General features: G+C 38.1%; 1 protein-coding gene across 1 annotated transcript; it reads left to right on the forward strand.

The window, feature by feature from the left end:
* LOC121523025 (intraflagellar transport protein 88 homolog) lies at positions 1 to 27,962 on the forward strand. The gene is made up of 26 exons (XM_041807755.1): positions 1 to 193; positions 1,321 to 1,383; positions 1,499 to 1,558; positions 1,895 to 1,948; positions 2,270 to 2,333; positions 2,666 to 2,735; positions 3,130 to 3,220; positions 3,635 to 3,739; positions 4,689 to 4,791; positions 5,493 to 5,839; positions 5,971 to 6,041; positions 6,128 to 6,214; positions 6,424 to 6,523; positions 11,088 to 11,174; positions 11,787 to 11,973; positions 12,139 to 12,247; positions 13,748 to 13,907; positions 13,999 to 14,114; positions 15,762 to 15,814; positions 16,331 to 16,396; positions 16,504 to 16,610; positions 19,516 to 19,588; positions 22,442 to 22,456; positions 22,651 to 22,701; positions 25,504 to 25,611; positions 26,757 to 27,962. The coding sequence occupies exons 1-26, from the start codon at positions 113 to 115 to the stop codon at positions 26,876 to 26,878; spliced, it is 2,550 nt and encodes an 849-aa protein (XP_041663689.1). The 5' UTR covers positions 1 to 112; the 3' UTR covers positions 26,879 to 27,962.
* The last annotated feature ends 12 nt before the right edge of the window (positions 27,963 to 27,974 follow it).

The following is a 27,974-nucleotide window of genomic DNA, read 5'->3' on the forward strand; positions in this document are numbered from 1 at the left end:
TTGCTACCTGGAAAAGACAACAAACCGTCTGTGTAAACTCCTATTATTCTTAATTGTTTTCTGCTAAACATTCGGAAATATTACGCTGTATCACTTCATTGCAGAACGAAAAATGGAAAATGTGCATCTGGCTATGGAGGAGGAAGATCTTTATTCAGGTTACAACGATTATAATCCGACTTTTGACTCCGAGGTAAGTTTGAGGATACGCATTAACGTTATTAGCTACATCTGAATTTGGCTGCTAGCTCACTTATGTTTATTATTAAGCAATTGTGAAGTAATTCAAAAACAGTTCAGTGAAGCTGGGTGTACACTGTGCGATTTTCCTGCGATTCAGCCACGATTTTAAACGGTATTTTTTAAACCTTTTTAGTATTGCTTAATAAAAAATAATTACAGCTTTGAATGCCATTATGGAATTACACAGTCAAACATTGCAGTTGTGATTGCAATTAGATTAATTGTGCAGCACTATTTTGATTCTAAACCATCTTATCAAGCCCCATCTACACGCATTTTATCTCTAAGCTTTATTACTTATTTTAATTAAATGTGAGTTTTGTCTTTTTGCATGTAGTACTGGCATTTCTTGCTTATTTGTATCCATTTCCCATTGTAAACTTGTATTTATCATTTGTCTGACAACTGTTTTTTTCATGTTTTTCACATGTCTTCATGAAAATATCTTGTACCAGAGCAACTCCAATGCCTGGATTTTCTCCCAGTGATAAATGAACTACTTTTTTTTTTCAGATTGTTATTCTTTACACCAGGTCTGTCCAAACTATGGCTTGGGGCTTAATGTGCCACCGTCCACACTTGATTTGCATAGAGCAAGTTCTAAATGAAATGGTATTTAGACAATACTAGAAAGTTAAATTTGTGCTTGACTGTATTTACTTGCTTTAAGCACTAGGTACACATGGGAGTATCTCATGTATTCTCATGGGTTCTTATTGGTAGCTACTGTACTGGTAGATGAGTTCCTCCCCAGTAATCACATTGGCCCCCCATATTCTTGAAATAATTGGCTATTTGCCTTGTTAGCCATCAATGAGCCAATTACTTAACATATCTTTACTTACATTGGATTGACTTTTATATCCTAAAGCTGAAGTATAAGTTGCCACATGATCCTTATTTTTCTCTTTTTGTGGCCCTCTGTGGCAAAAGTTTAGATTCTCCTTCTTTAAACAATTTCGTTTCAATACATTTTTAATGTAAAACATTTAATACATTCATAAATTCAGCATCTGTTTTTCACATTGTACAATAGAAATGCCGAAAAACAAAGATTAACTGTTGACCCATTTTTAGGAGTTGGAGAATGATGTGGACTTCCAGCAAGCTGTAAGGACCAGTCATGGAAGAAGACCGCCGGTGAGCATTGTTGAACGTTAGTACTGAGTATCAGTAGAAGGATGAAATACATATTATTGATTCTGTTTTTGTCTTTATTACCATATTTTTGAAATGTCTTGTTTTTTCCATCCAGATGACTGCAAAATTTCCTGGCACAGCTATTGGAACTCGGACTTTAGGTTCTTCCTTTGGAGTAAGTTCAGTTAATTGGAATAATTGTGATGATATTTATGAAAATGACATTTATGCACAGATAAAATTAGCACAGCTGCTGTGTGGATAAAATTATCTTTTTTTTTTTTTGGTGTTAACAGTGTAACAGTTTCAAATAGGACTGTTTTCACTGTGTTGCAAACATTTAAAGATAAAGAATCACCCCAAAAATAACTTAAATAAAATAAGCAATTAAAGCACATGCGTTAACTGCTATTGTCAAATAAAGTATACTATTGTCAAATATGGTCTTGCATAATAAATGGGCAGGTAAACATGACTAAATTATTCTCATCAATGTTATTGTTTCATGAAGTCTCGTGTTCCCCTGGCATCTTCAATGGGCAGACCTATGACAGGAGCTGTGCAGGTGAGTGAGAAAGACAAATAGATAGAGATTGTGCATTTGAAGTCCAATATAGTTTTTAATAGGCATAAGTTGACAGCACCAAATCACAATTACTATCTATAGTGAATTTATTTTGACCACTGTTAGTTTTATTTTTATTTTAGGTTTCATTGTTGACTCTGTTCACAACAGGCCAATATCATGTATTTAGGACTCAAAGATATCCTCATTCTTTGCCTGATATTTTAATGGAGCTTTATTTATGCAAAGAAAACTGTGACGAATATGAAGCTGTAATTAATATGTTTGATTCTGTTTCTCTGCTAATCTAAAATGTGACAGGATGGAGCAGCTAGACCAATGACTGCTGTCAGAGCAGCAGGTTACACCTCCTCCCTCGTCCGTGGTGAGTTTAAGGAAGACACAAATGGATATCTGTTGTAGCTGTTTTTGTGATACGTTCTCCTTAAATGTGGATTTGGATAATCATATGATTTTTCATTTTACTTGTATGCTATCTCCACTCATTATTACAGTGTGCGCAAATGATAACTTTTGAAATAACCAAGTTGTATGGAGTCAGTGTGGGACAACAAACTGTTTCATTTTTTTATTCAATATAACTGTCTAAAACTAAATGAATTAAAATATGAACCTATACAAGATTTTTAAAGATCAGTCTGTGACTAATCCAGGTGTTATTAGAGTGATAATTATTGGTATAATTTTTATTTTCAGGCTCTGCCTTTGACCCTCTGGGCCAGGCTAGGGGCCCTGCTCCTCCGCTTGAAGCAAAGAACGAGGACACGTGAGTTGTTATCTTAGAATTTACATCAGTGTTTCACTGTTTCTTTTTCAATAATCCCTGCATCCTCCAAGCTGATTGTTTTCCTTGGAAAAAAAACCCAATAAATTCATATGCATTTATAGGCCCCTATTACATGAACTGTGTGAAACTGTGAAAATTCGATTACTGAAAAGCATTTTGAATTATGTTATACATTGTAAAAGATGAAAGCTGTACAGCTTTCATCTGCTACTGCATTACAGCTTTCAGATTTGATTAAGAGATGAAATCGTGGCTTCTGTAATTCTTCTTATAATATTACGTGAATGCTTAACAGCCTTAAACTGAAAAATCTTGTGAAGTGGTGGAAAAAAGCATTTTTGAACATTGCGTTGTTGTGTCTGCCTTCCTGCAGGCCTGAGGAGAAGATCAAGATCCTGGAGAGGAAAGTGAATGACCTGATAAAAGAGAGCTGCATGGCACAGAGCATTGGAGCCCTACAACTGGTCAGAAAATGATTGATATTAACGTCTTCGTAGGGTTTGGGGAAAAGGCCATCCAATCATATGAACTCTATATTCCTGCTCAGAGACCTAAGCATAAAGGTTAATTCTATTATCAGACGCCACTTACATTTTGACCAAGTTTAATACTGTAATGAAGCTTTTATTAATTGTCAGTTGGTTGCTTTCAGAGTGTTTTTTAAATACTGAATTTTTATTTTGGTCAAGCCTAAAATATTTATGAGGAAAGGACACATTCAACTGGCTTGTAATGTTGTCACTTTGGACTTAAGTAGTGATATCACCACCTATGAAAAGTGTGTTTTAGTTTGTGTCTTTGTGTGCCTTTGTTTATGTCTCCCGGCTGAAATATTCTTATCTGTGCCTGTGATGTGGATACTTTCTTTTTTGCTACAGGCTCTTGAAAAAGCTAAAGAGGCTGGAAGGAAGGAGAGAGCACTCGTGAGACAGAGAGAACAGACGGGAAACACCGACCACATCAGTTTAGACCTCACCTACTCGGTAAGGCTGCTGTTAAAGATTGATCGATTTTTTTTTAATGAAATTGTTGAACATTCTTTTAGCAAAAAAAAAAAAAATGCTTTTCATCAATAATTTTTTATCACTTTTGTGTTGTACTCTTATTTGCTCACCCTGATTTTTCCCTGGTTTACATATGATACTAGATGTATTATAGAAATTATAAAAGAATCTTACCATATGTATACATTTCAAGTGTTAAAGGTAATACTTTTTGTTTATAGTAAGAATACCTACTTTTTCTGCTGGCCAAGTACTTGTAAAAGGACTAAGAGCTTTGTTTGCTATAATTTTGAGTTTCTTTGATTCCTTGATATAAAAAGCTTTTTTTTTTAACACTGATGTTATAAAACAGCCTCTCGCACACTGAAGTTGAGATATGTTTTGATGCATAAGTATTGATTAACCTTTATATAAGTCTCCAAATCATTGGGGTTTCTTTCATTTAGATTGACATTGATATACAAAAAGGCAAAACTTAAACCGAGAGAGGATGTTACTCAGTAGGAGAGAATGATGCTCACAATTTTGAAATTAAACAATTAAAGGATGCATCAGTGCTCAAATCCAGTTCAGAAAGCAAAAACATTATGATAAGCTGCTTTATCTGGTAGAATATATAAATATATTTTAATTGCTTTACCTGTGGTATCATATTAAGCTTTTTTGTAGTGGTAGCTGTACTGCAGTCAAGGACAATTTGAAAAATTATTTATTCTAACATTAAAGGATTCCTACCTACTGTCATATCAGTGGGAGGCAGCCAGAGAGACATACTAGGATGGAGACAGGAACGGAAGCATGACTTGTTGTGCAGTCAGTCAACATCGTGGACTCAGCTCAGAGCAGACTAATTACATCTGCTTTTTTAATCACTGTCTTTTTTTGTTATTTAATTCATAAAAAAATTAAACGTTGCTATCATTACCAGGTTCTGCTCAACCTTGCCAACCAATATGAAAACAATGAAATGTACCCAGAGGCTCTGAATAGTTACCAGGTCATCGTGAAAAACAAGATGTTCAGTAACGCAGGTGAGCAATCCCAGAGCTCAGTGCACTCTTTATTCATTAGAATTGTTTTAAATATGCAGTGTTTCCCTCAGAATGATACTCTTGAGTAGTCGGGGTGATTTTAAAAATCAATCGTGGTTAATATGCTCAGGCTTTTTGACAACAAAAAGCTCTTTAATGTCAAAGTGAAAACAGATTTCTACAAAGTAATGTAAATTAAACAAAAATATATAATGTAAGATAAGTGACTGGATAAATATTCACCCCCTTCAAGTCAGGATTTTAGATGCTCCTTTGGCTGAAATCATGTAACTGTATGGATAGATCTCTATCAGGCTTGGACTTCTGGACATTGCAATTTTACTCCATTCTTCTTTGATCTACTGGATTGAGATCTTGGCTTTGACTTGGCCACGCCAAGTTTTTATTTTTACATTAAAGAGGTTTTTTTGGTCAGAAAATCCAGATTATTTTCAATAAATGAAAGGGTAAAACATCCGAGGGGGTGAATTCTTTTTAGAGGCACTGTAGTGGAAATTATTGTGATAAAAGATTCCAAAATGTTTGAATGATGAAAAATACATACTTCACTTAAGTTCATGACTCAAAAATAAGCCCGTGCCAAATGTTTGGGCTTAATGAATAATATGACTTATATTATTTGTTGTAGCACCTGTATTTTACTCACTTTCCTTCACATTGTGTCTGTGTTGTTCCCCCAGGCCGCCTGAAAGTAAACATGGCCAACATCTACGTCAAACAAAAAAACTACACCAAAGCCATCAAGTTCTACCGGATGGCGCTGGATCAGATCTCGGATGCTCACAAGGAAATGAGGATCAAGATCATGCAGAATATTGGAGTGGTCTTTGTCCACCAGGGCCATTACTCAGATGCTATAACATCATTTGAACACATCATGAGTGAGAGCCCAAACATCAAGACGGGCTTCAACCTCATCCTGTGCTACTACGCTATTGGGGATAGGGAGAGGATGAAGAAGGCCTTCCAGAAGCTTATCTCTGTTCCTCTGGAGATTGACGATGACGACAAATATATCCCAACCAATGTGAGTAAGACAGGTTCTATCTAACTGCCCCCCCACCCCAGGCTGTAAACCTAGGGGAAACACTGCCTTGTGATTAAAATTTGATTCATGTAACATCTTGAATTAATCATTCCTTTCCTTTCATCCTCCAGGATGACACCACCTCTAATATGGTCATCGAAGCCATTAAGAATGACAACCTTCATCAGATGGAAAGAGATCTGTAAGAAACACTAACCCTTACTGGCCTTCAGCAAACATGATCTTTTTCTTGTCCTTACACCGCTCATGTATTGATTCCATTCACAGAAAAGCTCGGGCTGAGAAGTACATCATGACTGCTGCCAAGCTCATTGCTCCAGCTATTGAGACATCTTTTGCCACTGGATTTGACTGGTGTGTAGCTCTTGTGTTTCTTTTCTTGACACTAGAGGGCATACAGTGAGTGTGCATGCAGACTCAAGCTCCAAGAGAGTTCCTTTAAGGACTGAGACATAAAACTTGAATTATTTTAAAGCATTATCTGATGCCATGGGTGTCACATGATTTTGTTGTATATAATAAAGTAGTGTAAATAGAATATGTGTTTTCTTTGGTTTGTTTAGGTGTGTGGACATGGTGAAGAGTTCTCCATATACTGAGCTTGCCAACGATCTGGAGATAAACAAAGCCATCACCTACCTCAGACAGAAGGACTTCAACCAGGTGACCGTTTCTTTCTGCAGAATAAAGGGCAATACCACTCAAATATTTATGTTTTTGGCTCGACACAATTTTAATTGTTCAGTTTACTTGGAAATGTATCACTTCCTTCCAAAACTGTGCTTATATTTGAGTAAAGTAAACTAGATTGTTAAAAGTATTGGACAAAGCCTAAATTATATCAGCCATTTAGTTCCTGCCAATTCATGGCAGGTGTATTGAAAACATTGACTCAAACTACAGACTTCTTTCAAAATGCTCCCCTTATTACCTCCACCGAGGAGGTTATGTGATCGGGTGCGTTTGTTTGTTTGTTTGTTTGTTTGTTTGTTTGTTGGCAACATAAACTGCAAACCATAACAGCATTAACTTTACTATCGAGGAGCTGAGCGAACTTGGCAACTTGACATTTACCTGGGGCCAATATGGAGTGTGGATGTCTTACATGAGCAGAGTTTCAGGCCAGAAAAAAGAACTTGGTGACAAAAAATGAACAGCAGAAAGAATTTCCTGTTCAAACTATTCAAACATTGTAGCAGTAAAACATGAAAACAAATTGGTGGCATAGAAATGAATCCTATCTAAATGGCACAAAAGTAGAATCAAAGAAACTAGCAAAATACCTGCTTTTAAAGCATTTCCCTTTGGTTTGGGATGTAGTGGTGTAGCGAAAGTTAGCAGATTTTCATGAAATTTTCAGAAAATGTCAGAAATGGCATAAGGAAGAACTGATTAGATTTTGGGAATGATCCGGATCACTGTCTGGATCCAGGAATTTTTGTAAGGATTTTTTTTAAGGATTACCGATCACATAACCTCCTTGGCGGAGGTAATAAAAGTGATAAAAACAGTAAATAAAACCCACAAAAGATAAAAACAGATCATAACATGATATCTGTGGTGGATCTCTGGTCCCCTTACTGCCACCTGAGCCCATTTCAATTCAATGGTTCAGGACTACCAGTGTACAGGAATGAGGAACACAGGAAACATCAGGGGTTCAGTGATTGAAGTAAAAGTTCCAGTGCAGAGTTGTAGTTAAGATAGAAAAATAAGTAGTTTCCATTTCAGACGAAGTTCAGACAAGACTTCAGACAGAGTTCACTCTGCACTAGAGTGGGAGTGAGGTGGGAGCGGTTTAAGGAAAGGTCTAACTTTTGGTCAACTTGGTAATAGACAAATAGCTGGAGCTGAGATGGGTCTTCAGCCTCTTGACAGCAGGCACCCAAGCTGACTTGCAGTCATATCAGCCATGCCCCTAATTATGTATAACTCTTATCCTTCTTGAAACTAAATTGGACAAGATAAATATAAAAAAAAATCAGCCTCATACCCCAACAAACATGAACTATTCCATCCAAAATCAATTTCTGAATCAGGCTGTAAACATGTTTATTTGTACTGTGAGAATGGGCATTTTCACAAGTTGTGCACTATATTTGCCTTTGATTGCTTCTGCAGATAGTTTCAAGGTGACACTCGAGGACCTGCAGTGTTTTGCTCTTCCTGGTTGACTTAATCTGTCTGCCATGAATGTTGCAGTTTGATTTGGGACTTTTGGTCTACAAGACTCATGAATTTCGTCGGAATTCATAAAACCAAAATCTCAGTTATACATAATTGAAGTGATAGTTATTGGTAGTCAATCTCAAAAATACTCTGCATGTCTTTGTAACTGTAGCATTTATTAATGGTTAAACTGAGTGGTATTTTCCTTGTAAACATAGCGTTTGTCCAATGTTGTAGATCTGTTTTTTTCTGTTTTTATGAGAATTTTTTTCCATCTCTTATTTTTACATGTTTTTTTTTTTTCCATGTTTTTTGTTTTTTTTTGCCAGTGTTTTGTTATTTATTTCAGTTTTCTCCTGCTGTGGTCATTCCAGCTGTTCTGCATCAGATCTTAATTTTCCTCTTCTCATTGCCCCCCATTTTCTCTTGCTTTTGTCTTGTTTTCTTCCCATCTGCATGACTAAGGTTGAGGTATGTGTGCTTTCTGTTTCCATGTTCACTTTTTATATCATGTTTTTTTTTTCTGACATGTTCCCACTAAAGCATGCCTTCTACAAAGAACAGAACTGCCAAGAAATTCTGAGTAGCCATTTGGTTTAAAAAACTAATGGAGCAGTCTGGAAAATGTGGGTGCAGAAAGGAAATTACAATCATGGTTTCCTCTTTTAATATATACCACTGAGTACTCAGAGAACGGCAGCCTGGCATGTGGAGCCACTCTGTGGCAGAGCTAACACAACAGTAACACGTTAACTGAAACTTAGCGGCTCCAATGTTTTTCTGATTATAAAAAAATCTGCAGTAGTTGTTTTTCTGTCACTCACATGTATGAGCCCCTAAATGACCAATTTTTAAATGAATGAAAAGTACTTTATAAAATAAAAAACCCTAAGAATTAAGTGTATAAAATATGTGAAATGTTATAAAAAAGTAAAATATTCCTAGCCATTTTTTTTAGACATCTCAATGATTATAGCTCAAAGCTTACAAAAATAAAAAAAACACCACTATCCAGTCCAGTTTGCAAAGTTTTTCCTGAGCCTTCATTTGGTTCAGTACACACAACCACAATTATGGGTAAGACTGCTGACTTGACAGATGTCTAGAGGATATTTATTGACATCCTCCACAAGGAGTGTAAGCCACAGAAGGTCATTGCTGAAAGGGCAGGCTGTTCTCTGTATCAGAGACTGTAGCAAAGCATATTCGTGGAAAGTTCACTGGAAGGGAAATGTTTGGTAAGAAAAGCAACAGAGATGAGCTCAGCCTTCAGAGGATTGTCAAACAAAGAAGATTCAAGAACTTAGGGGAGCTTCACAGGGAATGGACCGAGGCTGGAGTCAGTGGATCAAGAGCCACCCCACAGAGACAGGCCCAGACCATAGGCTACAAGTGTGTTCTTAGGGTCAGGCCACTCTTGAACCACAGATAGTGTCATCAGCGTCTCCCCTGGGCTGATGAGAGAAAGATCTTGACAGTTGCTCAGTGGTCCAAAATTTTTTTCAGATGAAGCTATGTTTTGAATTCCATCAAGGTCCCAGAGTCTGAAGAAAGATCAGAGAGGCACAGAAGCATTCAGAGCTTGAAGTCCAGTTTTTTCAGTTTCCACAGTCAGTGATGGTTTAAGGTTCCATGTCATCTGCTGCTGGTCCACTTGTGCTTTATCAAGTCCAGAGTTTGACCAGGAGGTTTTTAGAGCACTTCATGGTTACATCTGCTGAGAAGCTTTATTGAGATTCTGATTTTCTTGCAGCAGGACTTGGCACCAGCTCACAGTGAAGCCACACCACCAGGAATTGGTTTTCTGACCATGGTATTACTGTTTGATTGTCTAGCCAACTGGTCTGACCTGAACCCCATAGAGAATCTCTGTGGAAATGTCAAGAGGAAGATAAGAGACACCAGACTTAATAATACAGACAAGCTAAAGGCTGCTATCAGAGCAGCCTGGGCTTCATAACACCCCAGCAGTGCCACGGACTGATTGACTCAATGCTCACATAGATGCAGTAATTTGGGTTAAAGGAGCTCCAACAAATTACATGCAGTGCATAAATGAGTATAGTTTTCCAGAAGGTCAACATTTCTGTATTATAAAAAAAAAATGAACAGATTTTTTGTGATATTTTGATATTATGAGATTGTGGGTTTTGATTTTTGTGAGCTGTATGAAATACTCAATCACAGTTAAACAAAAAAAAATCTTGAAGTATTTCACTTGGTATGAGATGAATCTAGAATTAATGATAGTTCAACTTTGTGAAGTAAATCATGGGTAAAAATGAACTTTTGCATGATATTCTATTTTTTTAGATGCAATGGTATATTCTACTTTTTACTGCAAAAGCCGATACATATATTCAAGATTATATTACTGTTCGTCTGTCCAACAGGTGTTCACTCACTCGCCTATTCTGTTTGCAGCTTTTTAGCTTGAAAGTTCAAAACATGGAACATGTGATTGTTTGAGGATTCAGAGGGCAGTGACAACATCACAGATTTATGATAACACATGATACATGATAATGAAGTCCTATTGAAGTATTTAAGCATTTGTTATAAAATTTATCCTGTAATAATGTGTCCATTCATTTCAGTATTGAACATTTTGGAGCTCATTGCGCATGGTGTGGTTCTCATATCTTTTTCTTATAAATTGGTGGTGGTGTAACCTGGAGCATCACTGCAGCTGTAGTTAAACTAGGGTTTATCAAAAGGCTAGCTTTAACACAAATATGGGGAAAATATCCCCATTATGTATTGCAGTTACATGACATATTGAACAAACACATATCATATTTATTCTACAGCCAAACATTTGTTAAATCTGAGGAGAAAAAGTCAGACCTATGTTGATCAAAATTAAGATGATTGCATTCTATGATCCTTATCTAAAACTCTTTTTCATATCATGAGTTTATGTACAAAATGTTGGCATTTAGTCCATGAAAAAGATGGTTCTATGTTTGTGGGCGTGCTACATACTGGGGATGCGTCTTGAGTGATGCAGAAACCTTTTTTACCTTTAACTCTGACAGTTTTTTATTATTTTAATTAGGCTGTGGAGACACTGAAAACATTTGAAAAGAAGGACAGCCGAGTGAAGAGTGCTGCGGCAACCAACCTCTCTTTCATCTACTTTTTGGTAAGATCCTCTTCATAACCAATGGATCAGGACCCAAACGTGGGTCACAAAGCCATATTCAGTGGGTCATAGATGTGGCCTGGAAAAAGTATGTGCCAAAAAATCTACAATGTGCTTTTATTTGGAAATATTTGTCTACATCTCTTTATTCTACCACATCTTTTGTTCCATCTCAAGTCCAAACAGAACCATTTCACCTTAAACAACGTTTGGTTTTTATCAAAAATCTAAAAAATAATCTGTTCAGGATTTGTTGTTGTGGAGATGGAGGTGGGTCCTATGCTAGACCAGCTTGGAACCACTGTCTTTTTAAAAATTCTTGGGCAACACACACATTTTGAAAGATGTACTTTGGGGCTTGAACCCCGGCAGTTTGCATACATGGGATGCTGCCTGACAATTAGGCCATCTGCAAATTTAAAACATAGTTGAGTTGCTAAATTATTTCCAAAGCTAAATGCCTGAGCTCGATTAAATGTTATTTTGCCATGAAATCTATGTGCTTAAGGAAACTTCAGCAGTCTAGATGTTTGGTGTCAACTATAAAGAAATTAAACTTGTTAGTAAAGCTGTTATTTGACCATACTTCCCCTCTAATCTGAACTTTTACAGGAGAAGGACTATGACCAGGCTGATAAATATGCAGACCTTGCCATAAACGCTGATCGCTACAATCCTGCAGCACTCACCAACAAAGGCAACACAGTTTTCGTCAAACAAGACCATGAAAAGGCTGCAGAGTTCTATAAAGAAGCTCTGAGGAATGATTCCTCCTGCACTGAAGCTCTCTACAACCTTGGTAACTTTGAAGAATGCAAGAGTAATGCGAGAATTTTTAGGAATATTCATATAGAAATAAAATAGAATTGTCTTTTTGGCCTATCCTACAAACATCTAACATCTAAGTTATCAGTAGATTCAAAGTAAACAGTGTTATATACAATTATCTGCCTCCTTTTCTTAGGTCTAACCTATAAGAGACTGAATCGTCTGGAGGAGGCTCTGGATTGCTTCCTGAAGCTTCATGCCATTTTGAGGAACAGTGCTCAGGTCATGTTCCAGCTGGCCAGCTTGTATCCTGATAAGAAGTTTGACTTTCCATATTTTCTGTGGCCTTGTTTACGCTTTGTATTAAGCAGTTTAATTTCAGTCAGGAACACTGTCGTCATACATTGAACCATATATTGCAAAATTAGTATACAGTACAGTTGTACTTGGTGGAGAAGGCTCTGCCTTCCTGGGTTACTCAAGCAGCATACTTTGACTGTCCAGGGAGCGCATGGCTAAAAAAACCCATATGGATAGCTATATTTATGACAGTGCATATTAAATACAATTAAATTAGTTCAGAGGCAATTAAACCATAGTAGCATGCAACTGAATATGATGGTGCAACAAGCTTTTTGCCATAAAGAAGGAGGCTGGGGTGGAGGAGTAGAGTTTTGCCAGCAGCAGCATGGTGCATCAGGAATAGTGCAAGCAGAGATTGCTGAGAAATGTTATATTTAAATTGACTGCTGTGATTGGCTTTGGGAGGCGATAATTGGACTCAGCTGGCCATCAGCTGATCATGGCCGGGCAAGTGACTACATGTCCTGCATGAACTGACGCTAAGCTTAATTTCATTAAGGCTAAGAGCCATTCACAATGGGCATAATTGGCATGTGTTTAACCAATAGGTGAAAGAGTTGTAGCTGTTACAGAGGAATAACGTGAAACATGGTGACTAAAGACATGTAAGTACTCGACTTTTGTCGGTTTTGAAAAGAAAATGACTCACTGCTGTTCTTTGTTCTTCTTTTAACGAAGAAATGTCGTCAAGTTCTAATAAAACTGGTGCTTTAGCAGCATCCACGCTAAGCTCTTCTGCCATCATTGCACCGGCCTCTTGTTGCTGCTTGCTTACGTCATGACTCTGCCACGCCTGAAACTACTGCCCCTCGTCACAGATTGGTCCTGTCACTTTCTAACCAGGCCCAAACGGTTCAGATGGGAGCTTTGCAAGATTTATTCGCCAGTGAGAAACAAGGAAACGGGCATATCCATCTGCTTTGCAAGGTTATAAATGATCTAGATCTAAAGTGAAAAAAATATTGTGGCACACATCATTTCATCTCCTGCAAGCTGAAGAAAGTCTTACATTTCAAAGTAATTAGAATATGATTGCATGATTAAAATGCTATTTCTAATGTTCAAGCTAATATAAGCTAAGTACAAAAGAGAAGATTTTGCAGTGCAGTTTTTCAGTGATGCTAATACTCAATGTGACCAGGCTTCAAATCACTTCTTCAGAAAACCGTGGGTCATGTCACTGAGACTCCATTGGTGTGAATTATTATTAGTCAGTTGTTTTTATTGTTTTTTTTTTTGTTTTTTTTTAACATAAAGAAACCACATGAACAATAAACAGATTTCCCCCAACATCAAAAGATATTGCAGCCCCCCCCATTTCAAAAGTGAAATGACTGCTTTAAACTGTCATTTCACTTTTGATTTTTAAGACTTGGTGCTGATTCAAGCTCTCAAACCTCTTTGTCTATTTCCATGTGAGCATCTGTTGGGCTTTAACTCAGTGGCTACATATATGAACGTCTTGATGACTCCCAGCAGGCGATTGAGTGGTTGATGCAGGTCATCAGTGTGACTCCCACTGACCCCCATGTGCTGGCCAAACTGGGAGAGCTGCACAGCAGTGAGGGGGACAAATCCCAGGCTTTCCAGTACTACTACGAGGTACAAGAAGAATTCTGAAAGTTTCCTTTGACATCTCAGCTCTGATTTCCTCTCTGTGCTCTGATGTTGTTGGCTTTTTTTTCCTGTCCAGTCCTTCAGGTACTTACCCTCCAACATGGATGTGATCGAGTGGCTCGCTGCATACTACATCGAGACACATTTCTTTGAAAAGGCCATCCAGTACTTTGAAAGAGCCACACTCATTCAGTAAGTTGTCACAAAGCTCAAGAAGATAAAAGCATGAATATTAAAACCACATACATTTGGGTTGAATTAATTTTAGTTGCATCTCCTTGCAGCTCTATTTAACCAGTGCCAAACATTATTTAGATGTGGTCAGGTCTTCTAAGTTATTGTATCATCCTGAGAAATATTTGTACCATGATGTCTGCACTTCTTCTACACTTTCCCGAAAAAATTGAGTGATTTTTCTCGTTTAATTTTGTTTTGATTCTTGTCTTCTTTCATCAGAAAGCTTTCTACACATCTGGAAATAGTTTGGGAAAAGAGGACAGATGATTTGATTTTGTTTGCCTTCCAGCTGAATTTGAATATTTTTTGTACCAATTTCATTCATATGAAAGTTAATTTAATCTCAGGTTCAAGCTAAACTCCACCCATGCAGAAACCTCAAAAGAGACTCAAAAAGTGGGCAGGAAGCATGGATGTTTGAGGCATCTCTTAGAGGGCATTAGCTTTTTAAAATCATAATAACATCATGTATCCCAGCAGTTTGCATATCTGTCTCTGTTTGCTTTCCAAGACTTAAGTCTTTGTTTCAACAACAAATGACGTGTTAAATCATTTTAACTCATGACATTCAAATTTTCTTTACCTTAAATGGGAGGAAAGAAAGATGTAGGGAGAGGTTAGGGAGGGAAGAAAGAACGGAAGTGAGGAAAGAGGTAGGGACAAGGGGAAGAAAGGAAGGAAGGAGGATGAGGTAGGAAGGAAGTGAAAGGAAGGAATGGATATAAGGAAGGATGAATGGATAAGGAATGAGAGAAGGAAAGAAAATATGGAAGAAAGGAGGGGGAGAGGGAAGACAGGAAGGTTATGAGGAAGGGAGGGAGGAAAGGAAAGGCGGAGGAAAGAAGGGAGGAAGGTGAAAATTGAAGAGAAGGACAGAAGATTGGAAAAAGGGAAAAAAGGGAAGGGGGTTGGAGGGAGAGGAGCAAAGAAGGAAGATGAGTAAGGCAGGAAGGAGGGAGAGAGGGGCAGAAGGAAGGAACATGAGAGTTACAGAGGGAAGGAAAGAAGGAGAAAAGGTAAGTAAGGACAGAGGGATAGAGGGACAGAAGAAAAGGGAAGGTAAGTAAGGAAGGTAAGGGAGGAATAAAGGAAGACTGAAGGGAGGAAGGAGGTAGAGTGAGAGATGTAAGGAAGCAGGGAAGGATGGAGGATACATTTTTATTGCTCATTTTACCATCAAGACAATTCAAAGTGCAGCAAAGACATCAAAAAACATCTTTTAAGGGTAGACATGCATGCAAGGCCAGCATAACTTCCATTATCTTCCTCCTTTAATGATTTAACATGATGAAGAAACCATTCAGCGGAGGCCATTTGCACATTTCTTTAAAGAAGCCATTAAAAAGCAGAGCAATGATAGAAACAGACAACATAAACAGATGATTCTGTTTCATGAAATGTTTATAAAATTTAAGACTGGATGATGAATAGCAGTCAGTGTTTTATAGTCTAAAAACCCCAGAACTAATTTATGTTAAATTTAAACATAAACATCAGAATCGATGTTCACATCACCTACCTAGTGTGCAGGTCATAAACTTGATAAAAAGTTCTGTGCTGGGTGGGTCTTCATTTTTGTGATTATTTGTTTTTATTTCTCAGACCTACTCAGGTGAAGTGGCAGCTAATGGTGGCAAGCTGCTACAGGAGAAGTGGTGAGAATGAAACTCTGTCACATTTCATGCCTTATGAAAATAGTGTGTTACCATATTTTCTGTGATAATCCAGATCACTTTGTAATTCCTAGATCCTACCTCTTTGTCAGCTTGAATTTTGAGTACCTTAAACATCAAAAGTTTTCAACCAATTAAAATTGTTTGCAACCTCTTAGGAAGCTTTATTTTTCAGGTTACTTTAATGCAATACAACTGGATAACAACTCTCTATCTGAGTCTAAACATGCCTTAAACAGTAAATGTGAAATGTTGTAATCTAAACAGAGATGGCCGCATGATTTGATAAAACCAGAATGACACTTTAAAGTTCAATAGGGAGCCTCAAAGCTGTTAGGATGCTGTATATGGACAAATACAAGCTTAGTTGGACAAAGTATTATTATTTAAATGATAATTCCAACAGCCTACTAGCAGCAGCATTTGCTCAATTCATTTAGACTTTTGGAGTTTCAGAAATGTGCTCATTTAAATTGTGTGTGTTTTTTTTCTTTACAGGAAACTACCAGAAAGCTCTGGAAACCTACAAAGACATTCACCGCAAGTTTCCAGAAAATGTTGAATGTAATTCATCCTGGTTTTTACACCATTTACAACATTAATTTCAGTAACCAGAGACATTTTGCTCATCAGAGTTGACGAAAGTTAGTAAAAGTGTGTGCTTTTGTTAGGCCTGCGGTTTCTGGTGAGGCTGTGCACCGATATGGGACTGAAGGAAGTCCAAGAATACGCCACAAAACTGAAGAAGGTGGAGAAGATGAAGGAGATCAGAGAACAGGTACGCCTCTTGAGGTTTAACACCTTTACAATTAAGTTATACAAAGCAGAGTGATGAAGAGTTATGGGCAACAGACCTCTGCTCTGCTGTTTTCTCAACCAATCAATCTTTATTTACTAGTATATAGCACCCTTTCAGCTTTACAATGCGATGTAGCACAAAGTGCTTTACACACAACATAAAATTAAAAGAAAAATAGATACCCCGACACACACGCACCACACACACACACACAACCCCCACACCACCACCATCCCACTCTCTTCCCCAATCTGTAGTCCATACCTTGGCAAATGTGTCATATATAATGGATTCCTAACACACAGGTATGTGCGCACTGAGGAAACGCTATCTTAAAGTTCAGAATGAGGAAACACTGGAGGTTAGGTTAAAATTTCAAAACAAAGTGAAGGTGAATGAAATAAAAACAGAATGGGAGGATACTAAATTAAGAATAAAAACAATAAAATATAGATCAATGAAACTGTATAAAATAAGTATAAAACACAAAAGAGAACTTGGTAAAGTTATGATAAGAGGATAAACTACTAAAAGGCAGTCCTAAAAAACTAAAATATAATGAGATAGAACCTAAAAGACAGACAAAATTAAGATGATAAACTAAATTTTACTTAAAAGCCAGACCAAAGAGATAGGTCTTGAGTTTGCCTTTAAAAACATTAATACTGGGCACAGCCCTCAGGTCTTCAGGTAGGCTGTTTCACAGACGGGGGCCGTAGTAATAAAAAGATGCCTCACCGTAAGTTTTAGTTCTGATTTTGGGTACTGTTAACAGAGAACTTCCTGAAGACCTGAGGACTCTACTGGGCTCATAGGGTAAAAGCAAATCTGATAAATAAGAAGGGGCAAGACATTTAAGACCTTTAAAAGCCATTTAAAGAATCTTAAAATCTATTCTAAAAGAGACGGGTAGCCAATGCAGAGATCTTAAAACTGGTGCAATGTGATCTCTCTTTCTGGTTCTTGTCAGCATTCTTGCAGCTCAGTTCTGGAGCAGCTGAAGATGTGAGATTTTCTTTTTGGGAAGACCAGAAAGGACAGCATTACAGTAATCAATTCTACAGGTAATAAAAGCATGGAATAATGTCTCTTCATTGGCTTGAGAGAGAAACGGTCACACTCGGGCTGTTCTTTAAATGATAAAATGCTTTCTTGGTGATATCGCGAATATGGGGTTCAAAATTAAGATTGGAATCAAATAAAACACCAAAATTTTTAGCCTGTCCAAACAGATTAAAAAATTATGCTTGGAGTTTGCTGACCAATATCTCTCTCTTGTCCCCTGTACCAATGACTAAAATCTGAGTTTTGTCATGGTTGAGCTGTAAAAAGTTCTCTGCATCCCTGATTTAATATCTAAAATACAGTTAAAAAGGGCATCAAGTGGCCCTGTGTCATCAGGAGACACAGCAAAATAAAGTTGAGTGTCATTAGCATAGCTGTAAAAATTGATGCCGTGCCTCCTGATGACATTCGTAAAGGTAACATATAAAGGTTAAAAAGAGAAGGGCTTAAAATTGAACCTTGGGGAACACCACACTTCATGCCATAAAATTACAATGAGCAGTCACATGAAAACTTTCATGATTCACATGAAACTTTCTGTCACTAAAGCCAGGTGTACATTGTGTGATTTTCCTGCGATTCAGCCACAAATTTGGAGTCGTACGACTCCCTTTGGTTTGAAGGCCACTTCATGTAGCAGCCTCAAACATCAGTGTGTGAATTAGGTTAGAGTGGGTTAGTGTTCCTTGCAGTATAAATCACTTTAAATTGTCAGATGACAGGAAAAGTGCCAAGCCAGTTTGCATTAAATCAGAATTAATCTAACCCAGAAGAACTGGAGACATACACCTGCCTCTTGAGTGTCCGGCTCACTAAATATTGTCATACAAGAGCTTCTTCAATTCACTCTAGAGCTTTAAGGATAAGGTCTGTCAATAGCAAATATTTTGTCAGTAGGTTCATACATACAGTCACATGTTTCTTACAGGCGTTTAATGTAATACATGCAGGTTAAGCCATTCCAGCTGTTACAATTTGCTTCTTTTCTCTTGTTTTGCTATTCTAGATCTACTCAAATGCCATAAAATATCACCATGCATCCATTAACTGCATCCTTATCTAGAATGATGCATTGACCTATGTCAGACAAGAATCAGTCTAGTGATGCACAACACTGGCTATCATCTAGGGTCATTAAAGTTTCACAGGAAGAGAGACGTTAAAAGCTACAGGGACGTGTGCCATGGCATTGAGGAGATATTTATCATAGCCAAGAACAGATGAGGAGGATGACTTAATTAAAACATGAGCAGCTCGGCTTAAATTAGCCCAGAAATGCTGTTGGAAACTTAGAAACAATCCTGCAAACAGACATGGAGACAGAGTCAGAATACAACCTTTGAAATCCCCAAATCTCCAAACTGTACGACACAGAAAATAACTTAAACTCTTTAAATCTGCTCAGTGTGGGGTTTAATGGATAGGAATACAATTTAGAAGAGTAAATTACTAGTTTTTACATATTTGCTTATGCTGGATGTGTTTTTGCTGCCAAAATGTCCATATCCCTCTTTGCTATCTATCTTTTTTGCCTGTTGCAGTGATATTCCTTCTTTGGACTCAGTCAGTTTTTGTCTGACATGAGCTGGAATTTTTAGACAGTTTACACATGGCTTTTTAAAATTCATCCATACTTGAACATTTTCTTTACTTGATTTCAGATTTGAATGTTTCTGCACAGCTTTTTGAAAAGGATACTGGTGTCATAGCTGTTTTCATGTCGAGAAACTGTCTTGACTTAGTGCATGTTTATTCTCTCTCTTGTCTGCAATTTTGATCTAAATTTCTCTGTTTTTCCTACTTTGATCTCTTCCTGCAGAGGGTGAAGTCTGGGCGAGAGGGCAGCAGCAGAGGTCGAAGAGAAGGAAGAGAGGGCAGCGCAGGGAGTGCTGGTGAGTCTGAAGTTACTATAATATGTTATACTCTACTGTGTGTTGATCTAGATGATGCAGTATAAACGCATTACCGTATTTTTGGCTTTCAAGACCACTGCAATATCTAAAAATTAGAAACCCAAATCCTTACAATTCATCTGACACTAGAGTCCTACACCCCAACATGACTCATGGTGTATTTTAAGAATGGGATGGGCTGTGTTTCAAGCCTCAGTCTCTTGTTTTAAACTGTTCTAAATAAGCTAGTGCACAAACATTAAAAATCATATCACTTATAGAAACTAGACTAGATTGCTTTCACTGGTCACCAGTGCATGATCTATGGCCGATCAAAATAATTTTCAAGTGTTTATTAGTTATAATTTGTTTCAGACATTGTATTTGTCAGATAGATTTTAAACCGTTCTCACAGAAGAAACAAACGCATCTTCAAAACTTATGAAGGAAATAATTTGAGAAGATATAACTCACTAATGCACAATTTCAGTACTAACATTGCAGGCCTGGGCAATATAAAGAATCAATTTTATAAAACTAGAAAAGCACTCAGAGAGCGCAGACCTCCACCATTAGCCCTATCTCCCAATAGTGAAGAATCCTTTAAAAACATTCTTGGATCCAGACGGTGATCTGGATCCACCCAAAATCGAATTTGCCGATTACTCCCTCCCCAGTGGGGTGGAGACACAGTGAGGCAAAGCGTTGGCTTCACTACGTGTAGACTGTCATGGCAGGAGCACCCATGGTCTCACCGGATGACTGTCATGGCAGAGGGTGAATATTCCTCTATTCCTCCCAGCATTGTGAGTATTCTCGCTACAATTCGCTGTCTTTCTCTCTGTTACACTCCGACTCGTCTCCTCGACGAGTGCGCCTTTTGAACTCTATAAACTCCAAAACTTTGAATAGAAACACACCCAAAATGCTGCTGGGCTTGAAGTTACTTATGTCAGCCATCTCCTGGTGTGAAGTGGTAACAGTGCAGACCTCCGCCATTAGCCATCTCGCAATAGTGAAGAATTCTTTAAAAAATTCCTGGATCCAGACGGTGATCCGGATCACTCCCAAAATCTAATCAGTTCTTCCTTATGCCATTTCTGACATTTCCTGAGAATTTTATGAAAATCCGTCCATGACTTTTTGAGTTATGTTGCTAACAAACAAACTAACTAACTAACAAACTAACTAACAAACGAACAAACCCACCCAATCACATAACCTCCTTGGTGGAGGTAATAAACTGTATTTTTGGAAATGTGAAAATCTAGATTTTAACATTAATGCAGCTATACCAAAGTTCAAGCTACTGCCAGGATTTTCAATTCTTTTTTAGTTTGGCAAAACCTGTGAAAAAAGATCCTTCTTTGATACACACACTGCTCACAAACAATCAGTGTTCTCAAACTCAGGTTTTTGAAGACATTGGCTTTGACAATGCACTTTTTGACCAAGTGCTAGGAAATCTTCATTTGCCACAGATTCATTAGAAGAGATGACAAGAAATGAAATATAAATAAAGAAATGCAGTATTCTTCTGATGCTGATGTTTGCTGTTGTACAGAAAATTGAGGTTTCTCTTGTTAAATTTTACTGGAAACATAAAAGGGCAGCAGGCATCTTCACACCTGTCCTCACCTTTCCTGAGAGGGCTAGCATTTTAGTTTTATCCCACCCAACACTGAGCCCAGACAACAGTCTGACATGATGGGTAATTTCGAAGTCAATACATGAAAATGTAACAGGATTTGGATGCGATGCTGTAATCCTGATCTATTTCCAGTTAAGCCACTTAGAGGTCATATAGGTTGTCACAATTGCAGAATTTTCAACCTTAATTTATACCCCTTAAAGATATAAATACATGTTTAAATGTCATGGCCACAAAATTAGAAGTACTTGGAGAATTTTTTTTGTCTTTAATTACCAAACATTGCAAGCAAACGTCTGCACACTGTCTAATTTGCACAAATGCATTGGCAACATTTCAGGACAGAAACCTCGCCAGTATGTCTATGCAGTTAGACGGTATCATCTCCTCTGGTCTATGCTTATTTGTAAATCACATCACTGCAGCGTCTCCATTTTTATAAGATGATTAATGGACTAATATGCCATTATTTACTGAGATGTACATTTTAATGGACTTCTGCCACTCTGTCTTTGTTTAGTGGCAGCTTTGGGGTTAAATGATCTTGAAAAAATGTTAAATTATCCAAAATTTTGACAGCCTTAAGTCAAACACCTTACTGAATTGTATTATTAATCCTGCTCAGCCAACTTAATTCTTCCATCCATCCCGGATAAACAGACCTCATGCAGATTCACAACGCAGCCTCCATCACTGCAGGATAAAACTCTGAGCTATACAAAGATTTTAAAGCCTCTACAGACATATGAAAGGATAAACTTCCCCAGTTTTAGGCTCTCCACAACAGATCAACAAACACAGACGCGTTCTGCAGACTGGCTCCGTCTCTAGAAAACTCCTGGCTCCTGGGCAGAATTTAAACTCAATCCAGTCAAACCAGAGAGCTGCGAAACACTGCAACGAGTCCCAGTTTTGCTCTCTGGTGCAGCTGAACATCTGCACTGTAGAGTAGTTAAATACATATAGATCAAGCACCTGTTCATGTGATGAAGACTTTGCTCAGCCAAGACTTCCATTATTCTCCTTTGTCCTGATAAATTAGTTTAGAAAAACTCAAACTCTTGTGTTCTCTCTGTTCCTTTTTCTTATTTTTCCTGCCTGCATTGTTTTTCATTCTTTCTATCCTTTAGTATTGAGTCTTATGCTTTTAAGTTGTTCAACTAAACTCCAAACTCCTCTTTTACTTTCTCACGGCTCATCAGACACAGACAAAGCAGGTGAGAGAGCGAAGGTGATAAAATGCCTACAAATTATTTCTCAAAAGCTTTTTCATAGATGTTCGTGTCATTCCTTCTCTCTGCAGTTATTTTTCACTCTAACTCTGTAATGTTTCTTTCCTTTGTGTTTCTGCTGTTCTGCTTTTTCTCTGGCTTCATCTGTAATTTCTGTCTGCTTCCTCTTGGCTGAGAAGTTTCTCAGTTTGAGCCCAAACTGCTCAGTCCACTGTTGGACTCAGGGCGAGGTATGTAACATCCTTTCTCCAGAGTAAAAAATCTAAACATGTAGATTTTATTAATGCCATTTCGTTTTAGTAGTCTCCCATTTTTACCACTAAGAGGATTCAAAGAAATTTTTGATGAGTTTTGAAAACACATTATTTTATCTGTTATCACCACATTCACCTCTGATGTTTTTGAAAAGATGTTCTTATTTAAGTTATGGATTTTTCTTCTTTGTCTTTGTCCTCTACAATGATTACATGAACCCCAGCAACAGATATGTACAGTCATGGACAAAAGTATTGGCACCCCTGGAATTTTTCCAGAAAATACACAATTTCTCCCAGAAATTATTGCAATTACAAATGTTTTTGGTATACATGTGTTTATTGCCTTTATGTGCATTGGAGCAACACAAAAAGTCAGAAGAAAAAAGACAAAATTGACATAATTTTACACAAAACTCAAAAAATGGGCCGGACAAAATTATTGGCACCCTTTTAAACTGTGGGTAAATCATTTTATTTTAAGCATGTGATGCTCATTTAAACTCACCTGTGGCAGGAACAGGTGCTGGCAATATAAAAATCACACCTGAAGCCAGTTAGAATGTGTAGACGTTTGTGTTGTGTGACTGTGTGTGTCACACCAAGCATGGGGAAGAGAAAGAGGAGCAGAGAATTGTCTGAGGACTTGAGAAGCAAAATTGTAGAAAAATATGAACAATCTCAAGCTTTCAAGACCATGCATGTAAGAGAAAAATTGACAAAAGAATAGTTGGAATGGTGGATAAACATCCTCAGTCAACTTCCACACAAATTCAGGCTGTCTTGCAGACTCAGGGTGCAAAAGTGTCAGCTCGGACCATACGTCGTCATCTGAATGAGATGAAGCGCTATGGCAGGAGACCGAGGAGAACCCCACTGCTGACAAAGAGACGTAAAAAGTCCAGACTGGAGTTTGCAAAAATGTACCTGAGTAAGCCTCAGTCCATTGGGGAGAACATTTTGTGGACAGATGAAACTAAGGTAGAGCTTTTTGGAAAAGCACATCATTCTTATGTTTACAGAAAACGGAATGAAGCCTAGAAAGAAAAGAACACAGTAACTACAGTCAAGAATGGTGGAGGTTCAAGGATGTTTTGGGGTTGTTTTGCTGCCTCTGGCACTGGGTGCCTTGACTGTCTGCAAGGAATCATGAAATCTGGAGACTATCAAAAAATTTTGGGCCGCAATGTAGGGCCTAGTGTCAGAAAGCTAGGTCTGCGTCAGAGGTCATGGGTGTTCCAGCAGGACAACGACCCGAAACAAACCTCAAAAAGCACCAAGAAATGGTTGGAGACAAAGCGCTGGAGAGTTCTGAAGTGGCCAGCAATGAGTCCGGATCTAAATCCCATTGAACACCTATGAAGAGATCTTAAAACTGCTGTTGCAAGAAGCACCCTTCAAATCTGAGAGACCTGGAGCAGTTTGCAAAAGAAGAGTGGTCCAAAATCCCAGTTGAGAGGTGTAAGAAGCTTGTTGATGATTATAGGAAGAGATTGGTTTCAATTATTTTTTTCCCAAGGATGTGCAACCAAATATTAAGTTGAGGGTGCCAACAATTTTGTCCGGCCCATTTTTTGAGTTTTGTGTAAAATTATGTCAATTTTGTCTTTTTTCTTCGAATTTTTTGTGTTGCTCTAATGCACATAAAGGAAATAAACACATGTATACCAAATACATTTGTAACTCCAACAATTTCTGGGAGAAATGGTGTATTTTCTGGAAAAATTCCAGGGGTGCCAATATTTTCGTCCATAACTATATATATAGGTCTTTGTACAAGGTATTACTGCGTGGTAGAGCCCCTACCAGGAATCCGAAAAAGTTTTATTTTGAAGGCTGTACCTGTGATGCTAGGTATGCTTCCTGTATTTAAGGTGCTCTTCCGCGTAGTGTCTCACAATGCTGAAGAAGACCACGAGTCGAAACGCGACCTTTGGCTGTAGTCACAGCACTGAGTCTGTGTGGATAGGTCTCAATCAGGCTTGTAAATCTGGACACTGCTGTTTGTCTCCATTCTTCTTTGCAAAACTGCTCAAGCTGTCAAGTTGCATGGGGATCTGGCATGAACAGTTCTTTTCAAGTCCTGCCAGATTGAGGTCTGGGCTTTAACTCAGCCAATCCAGAACATTCACCTTGCTGTCTTTAAACCATTTCTGCGCAGTTTTCTCTGTATGCTTTAGGTCATTGTCTTGCTTGAAAAGAAATCTTCTCCCAAATTGTGGTTCTCTTGCTGACTGAATAAGATTGTCCTCCAGGATTTTTGCTTATTTTGCTGCATTACAGCATGATGCTGCCACCACTGTGCTTCATAGTGGGGATGGTGTGTTTGTGGTTATGTGTAATGTTTGGTGTCCACCATACATAGGATCTTGTCCTAAGTCCCATTTTGGTCGCATCAGACCAAAGAACTTTCTTCCACTTGACCATGGAGTCTCCCACATGCCTTTTGGTGAACTCTAGTCCAGATTTAATCTGAGTTTTCTTCAACAGTGGCTTTCTCTTTGCCACTCTCCCATAAAGCTTTGACTGGTGAAGAACCTGGGCAACAGTTGTTAAATAAATAGTCCCTCTTATCTCAGCTGCTGAAGCTTGTAGCTCCTTTAGAGTAGTCATAGGTGTCTTGGTGGTCTCTCCCACTAGTCTTCTTGTGCGGACTCTCATCATGGGGTTTAGTTTTAAGTTTCATTGCTGCTCTCTAACAAAACATGCATCTTTCCAGCTTTAAGGAACACCTTTTAAATGTGTCTAAATCTAACGTGTATGTTTGTGTCATTGCAGACAGTGGCCGCAGCAGCAGCAGCACTAAAGGAGAGCGTCTGAGCGCCAAGATGAGGTCACTTCCTGGTTCGCATGAGCCGTATGAGGCGAGCAGCCCAAAAGAATTAGGTAAGAAAATCCCCCTTTTTGATTGTCTCTCTCTTATCAGTTAAATGGTGCAAGCTACCTCATGTAGTCTCTTTAAAAATCTAAATGGCATATTCCAAGCTACATCATCTCTTTAGGATTCTAGAGAAGCACCATCTTCTAAGCTGTGAAAATTTTTAAGTATCTTCAAATTTGTGTCTTATGTTTAACATCTTAAATGGTTTGGCTCCTTACCCACTGTTACCCTTTTTCCACCAAGCCGGTTCTAGGGCTGGTTCAGAGCCAGAGCTTAGCCAAGCACCAGTTCCTCTGTTGTCTATGGCCGAAGAACTGGTTTTGGTCTAGAAAGACTAGTTCCAGCATGGAACCAACTCCTTGCTGGACTAGAGGAAATAACTGTTTTTCACTTGGGCCTGTGTGCTTATGTCTGTGGCCAGGGGAGGTATTAGAATGTACATCAAGGATGTGTTGTTTTAAAGACTCAAGTTTCGAAGGAGACTGCAAAGGTACAAACAATTTGACAGAAAAACAAAGCAGAAGTGGTCAGAGGAGGTTACAAGCCAGGTTTGAATGCACATTATGATATGATCCATAGTTACCTGTCTCCTTATACATAATCGCTGTTCACAACAGTCACAACGAGCAACAAAAATCCAGTGACTTCAGGGAAAGTTCAAAAAGCCAACAGCAACACTTGAAGAGCAACAGGATCCGCCATTTGTGTTGTTGTTCCAGAACGGAGAATCACAGTTACATTACCATGATGTCATGACGTAGCTGTCATGGCAGCCTGTAGAAAAGCAAACAGGTCTTTGCCGATTCTTAAAATGCACCAACTCAGAACCATCTCAGTGGATGCCTTGCCATCATCATTTTAAGGTCTCTCTCTTTTTAAACTAAAGTATGTGCCGTGGCTCCTTCTTTTCCTCACTTAAATCAAAGTGAGAGCTGTTGAGAGGGGAGGAGCATACATCGCGCTGTAAAGGAAGTAAAGGTGCGCTCATTTACCACCCATGAAATAATAAAAAAAATCAGTGTACAGCGGAACTGTTTTACCTAAATTATCTTGTTTTCATGATCGTGGTAAGCTAAGATTGTTACTGACACTCAGAAACATGTCTGGAACATTTTCTGACTAATAAAACCTTTGTTTTCCTCATGTGTAGATGCATCTTACATGGACCCTCTGGGGCCGCAGATGGAGAGACCGAAGACGGGTGCAAAGAAACGGGTGGAAGATGACGACTTTGCAGATGAAGAGCTGGGAGATGATCTGCTGCCGGAGTAGCTGCTTTCACTGTCCGCCTTTACTGCAACTCTCAACATTTTCTGTTTTATCTACTCTTTAAAAGGCAGGAAAAGTCAGCACAAAACAGAATTATTTTAAACACAACTCTTAAGTGAAAGGTGACAGGATAAAGACTTTATTTTCCAAAGGTACAAATGAGAATCCAATGACTGCTGGATTTCTCTCCAAAGTTAGCCATCTTTGCCTTAAACCTAATGTCTTTATGGGACAAAAGAAAGCTGAATGTTGTTTAATATTAACACATATCTATAAAATTAATACCCACAAGCTAAAAACAAGCCATTAAGGATGATGCTTGCATTGACGTCTGTAACTGTTTAGGCAGTTTTGTTTTTGGTCTGTGCTCCAGCTGAATACATTTCAAATCAAACAATTTTAAAGTGATTGAAGTTTCAAGATATACAGTAATTTAGAAAAGATTACATTCATTTAGGAAAGAAATTGTCCACTGCACATTGAATATGACTTTAATTTGACTTTATTATGTGCAAACAGTGCAGTTTGACCAAAGATTTCTCAGCTTTGCCTGACAAAAGTCTCAGTAAAATCATCTTCAGGGTACATTAGATAATTTCCTCTCTAACTTTATGTTCCTGCAGCCAAAGCTGACCACAGGTTGGTTGTGGATGGGAGTCCTATTATCATGGAGATTGGGTACATACTGGACAAAGTGAGTAAATTTGTGAGCTTTTTAGACATACTTTTCCTCCCAGGAGTCTGAGTTCTTTACTGCTCATCCAATCCACATGTGAACACCCTCACACCCTGAAAGCCTTGAATCCAGCGCTGGGGCACAGAGCCAAAACAATGAAAAACATTTCATTGTCCTGATATTTTTGCGTTGTACATTTCCATGTGTGAGCGTGGGAAACTTATGGAAAACCCATCGACAGTGAGAAACCCAGCATATTCCATCCATTTTGAGCTCCGTTCCTTTATTTTTTATACAGTTTGTACTTGTTCTAAAAATGTTGATGTAATATTTATTTTTTCTAGTCTAAAGTTGTTGATGTACAGTGTATCATATTAAATATGAAACTTGAGCTGTGTCATTCTGAGTTAATAAACCTTGAGA

The sequence above is a fragment of the Cheilinus undulatus genome, linkage group 15 (assembly GCF_018320785.1).
Source record: "Cheilinus undulatus linkage group 15, ASM1832078v1, whole genome shotgun sequence".
Lineage (NCBI taxonomy): Eukaryota > Metazoa > Chordata > Actinopteri > Labriformes > Labridae > Cheilinus > Cheilinus undulatus.

Excerpts from the sequence above, each read along its gene's own strand:
- LOC121523025 (XM_041807755.1), top strand. The coding sequence starts at position 113 with ATGGAAAATGTGCATCTGGCTATGGAGGAGGAAGATCTTTATTCAGGT. Across the intron at positions 1,559-1,894 it reads CTTTAGGTTCTTCCTTTGGA|TCTCGTGTTCCCCTGGCATC; the intron begins GTAAGTTCAGTT and ends TGTTTCATGAAG. Across the intron at positions 4,792-5,492 it reads CAAGATGTTCAGTAACGCAG|GCCGCCTGAAAGTAAACATG; the intron begins GTGAGCAATCCC and ends TTGTTCCCCCAG.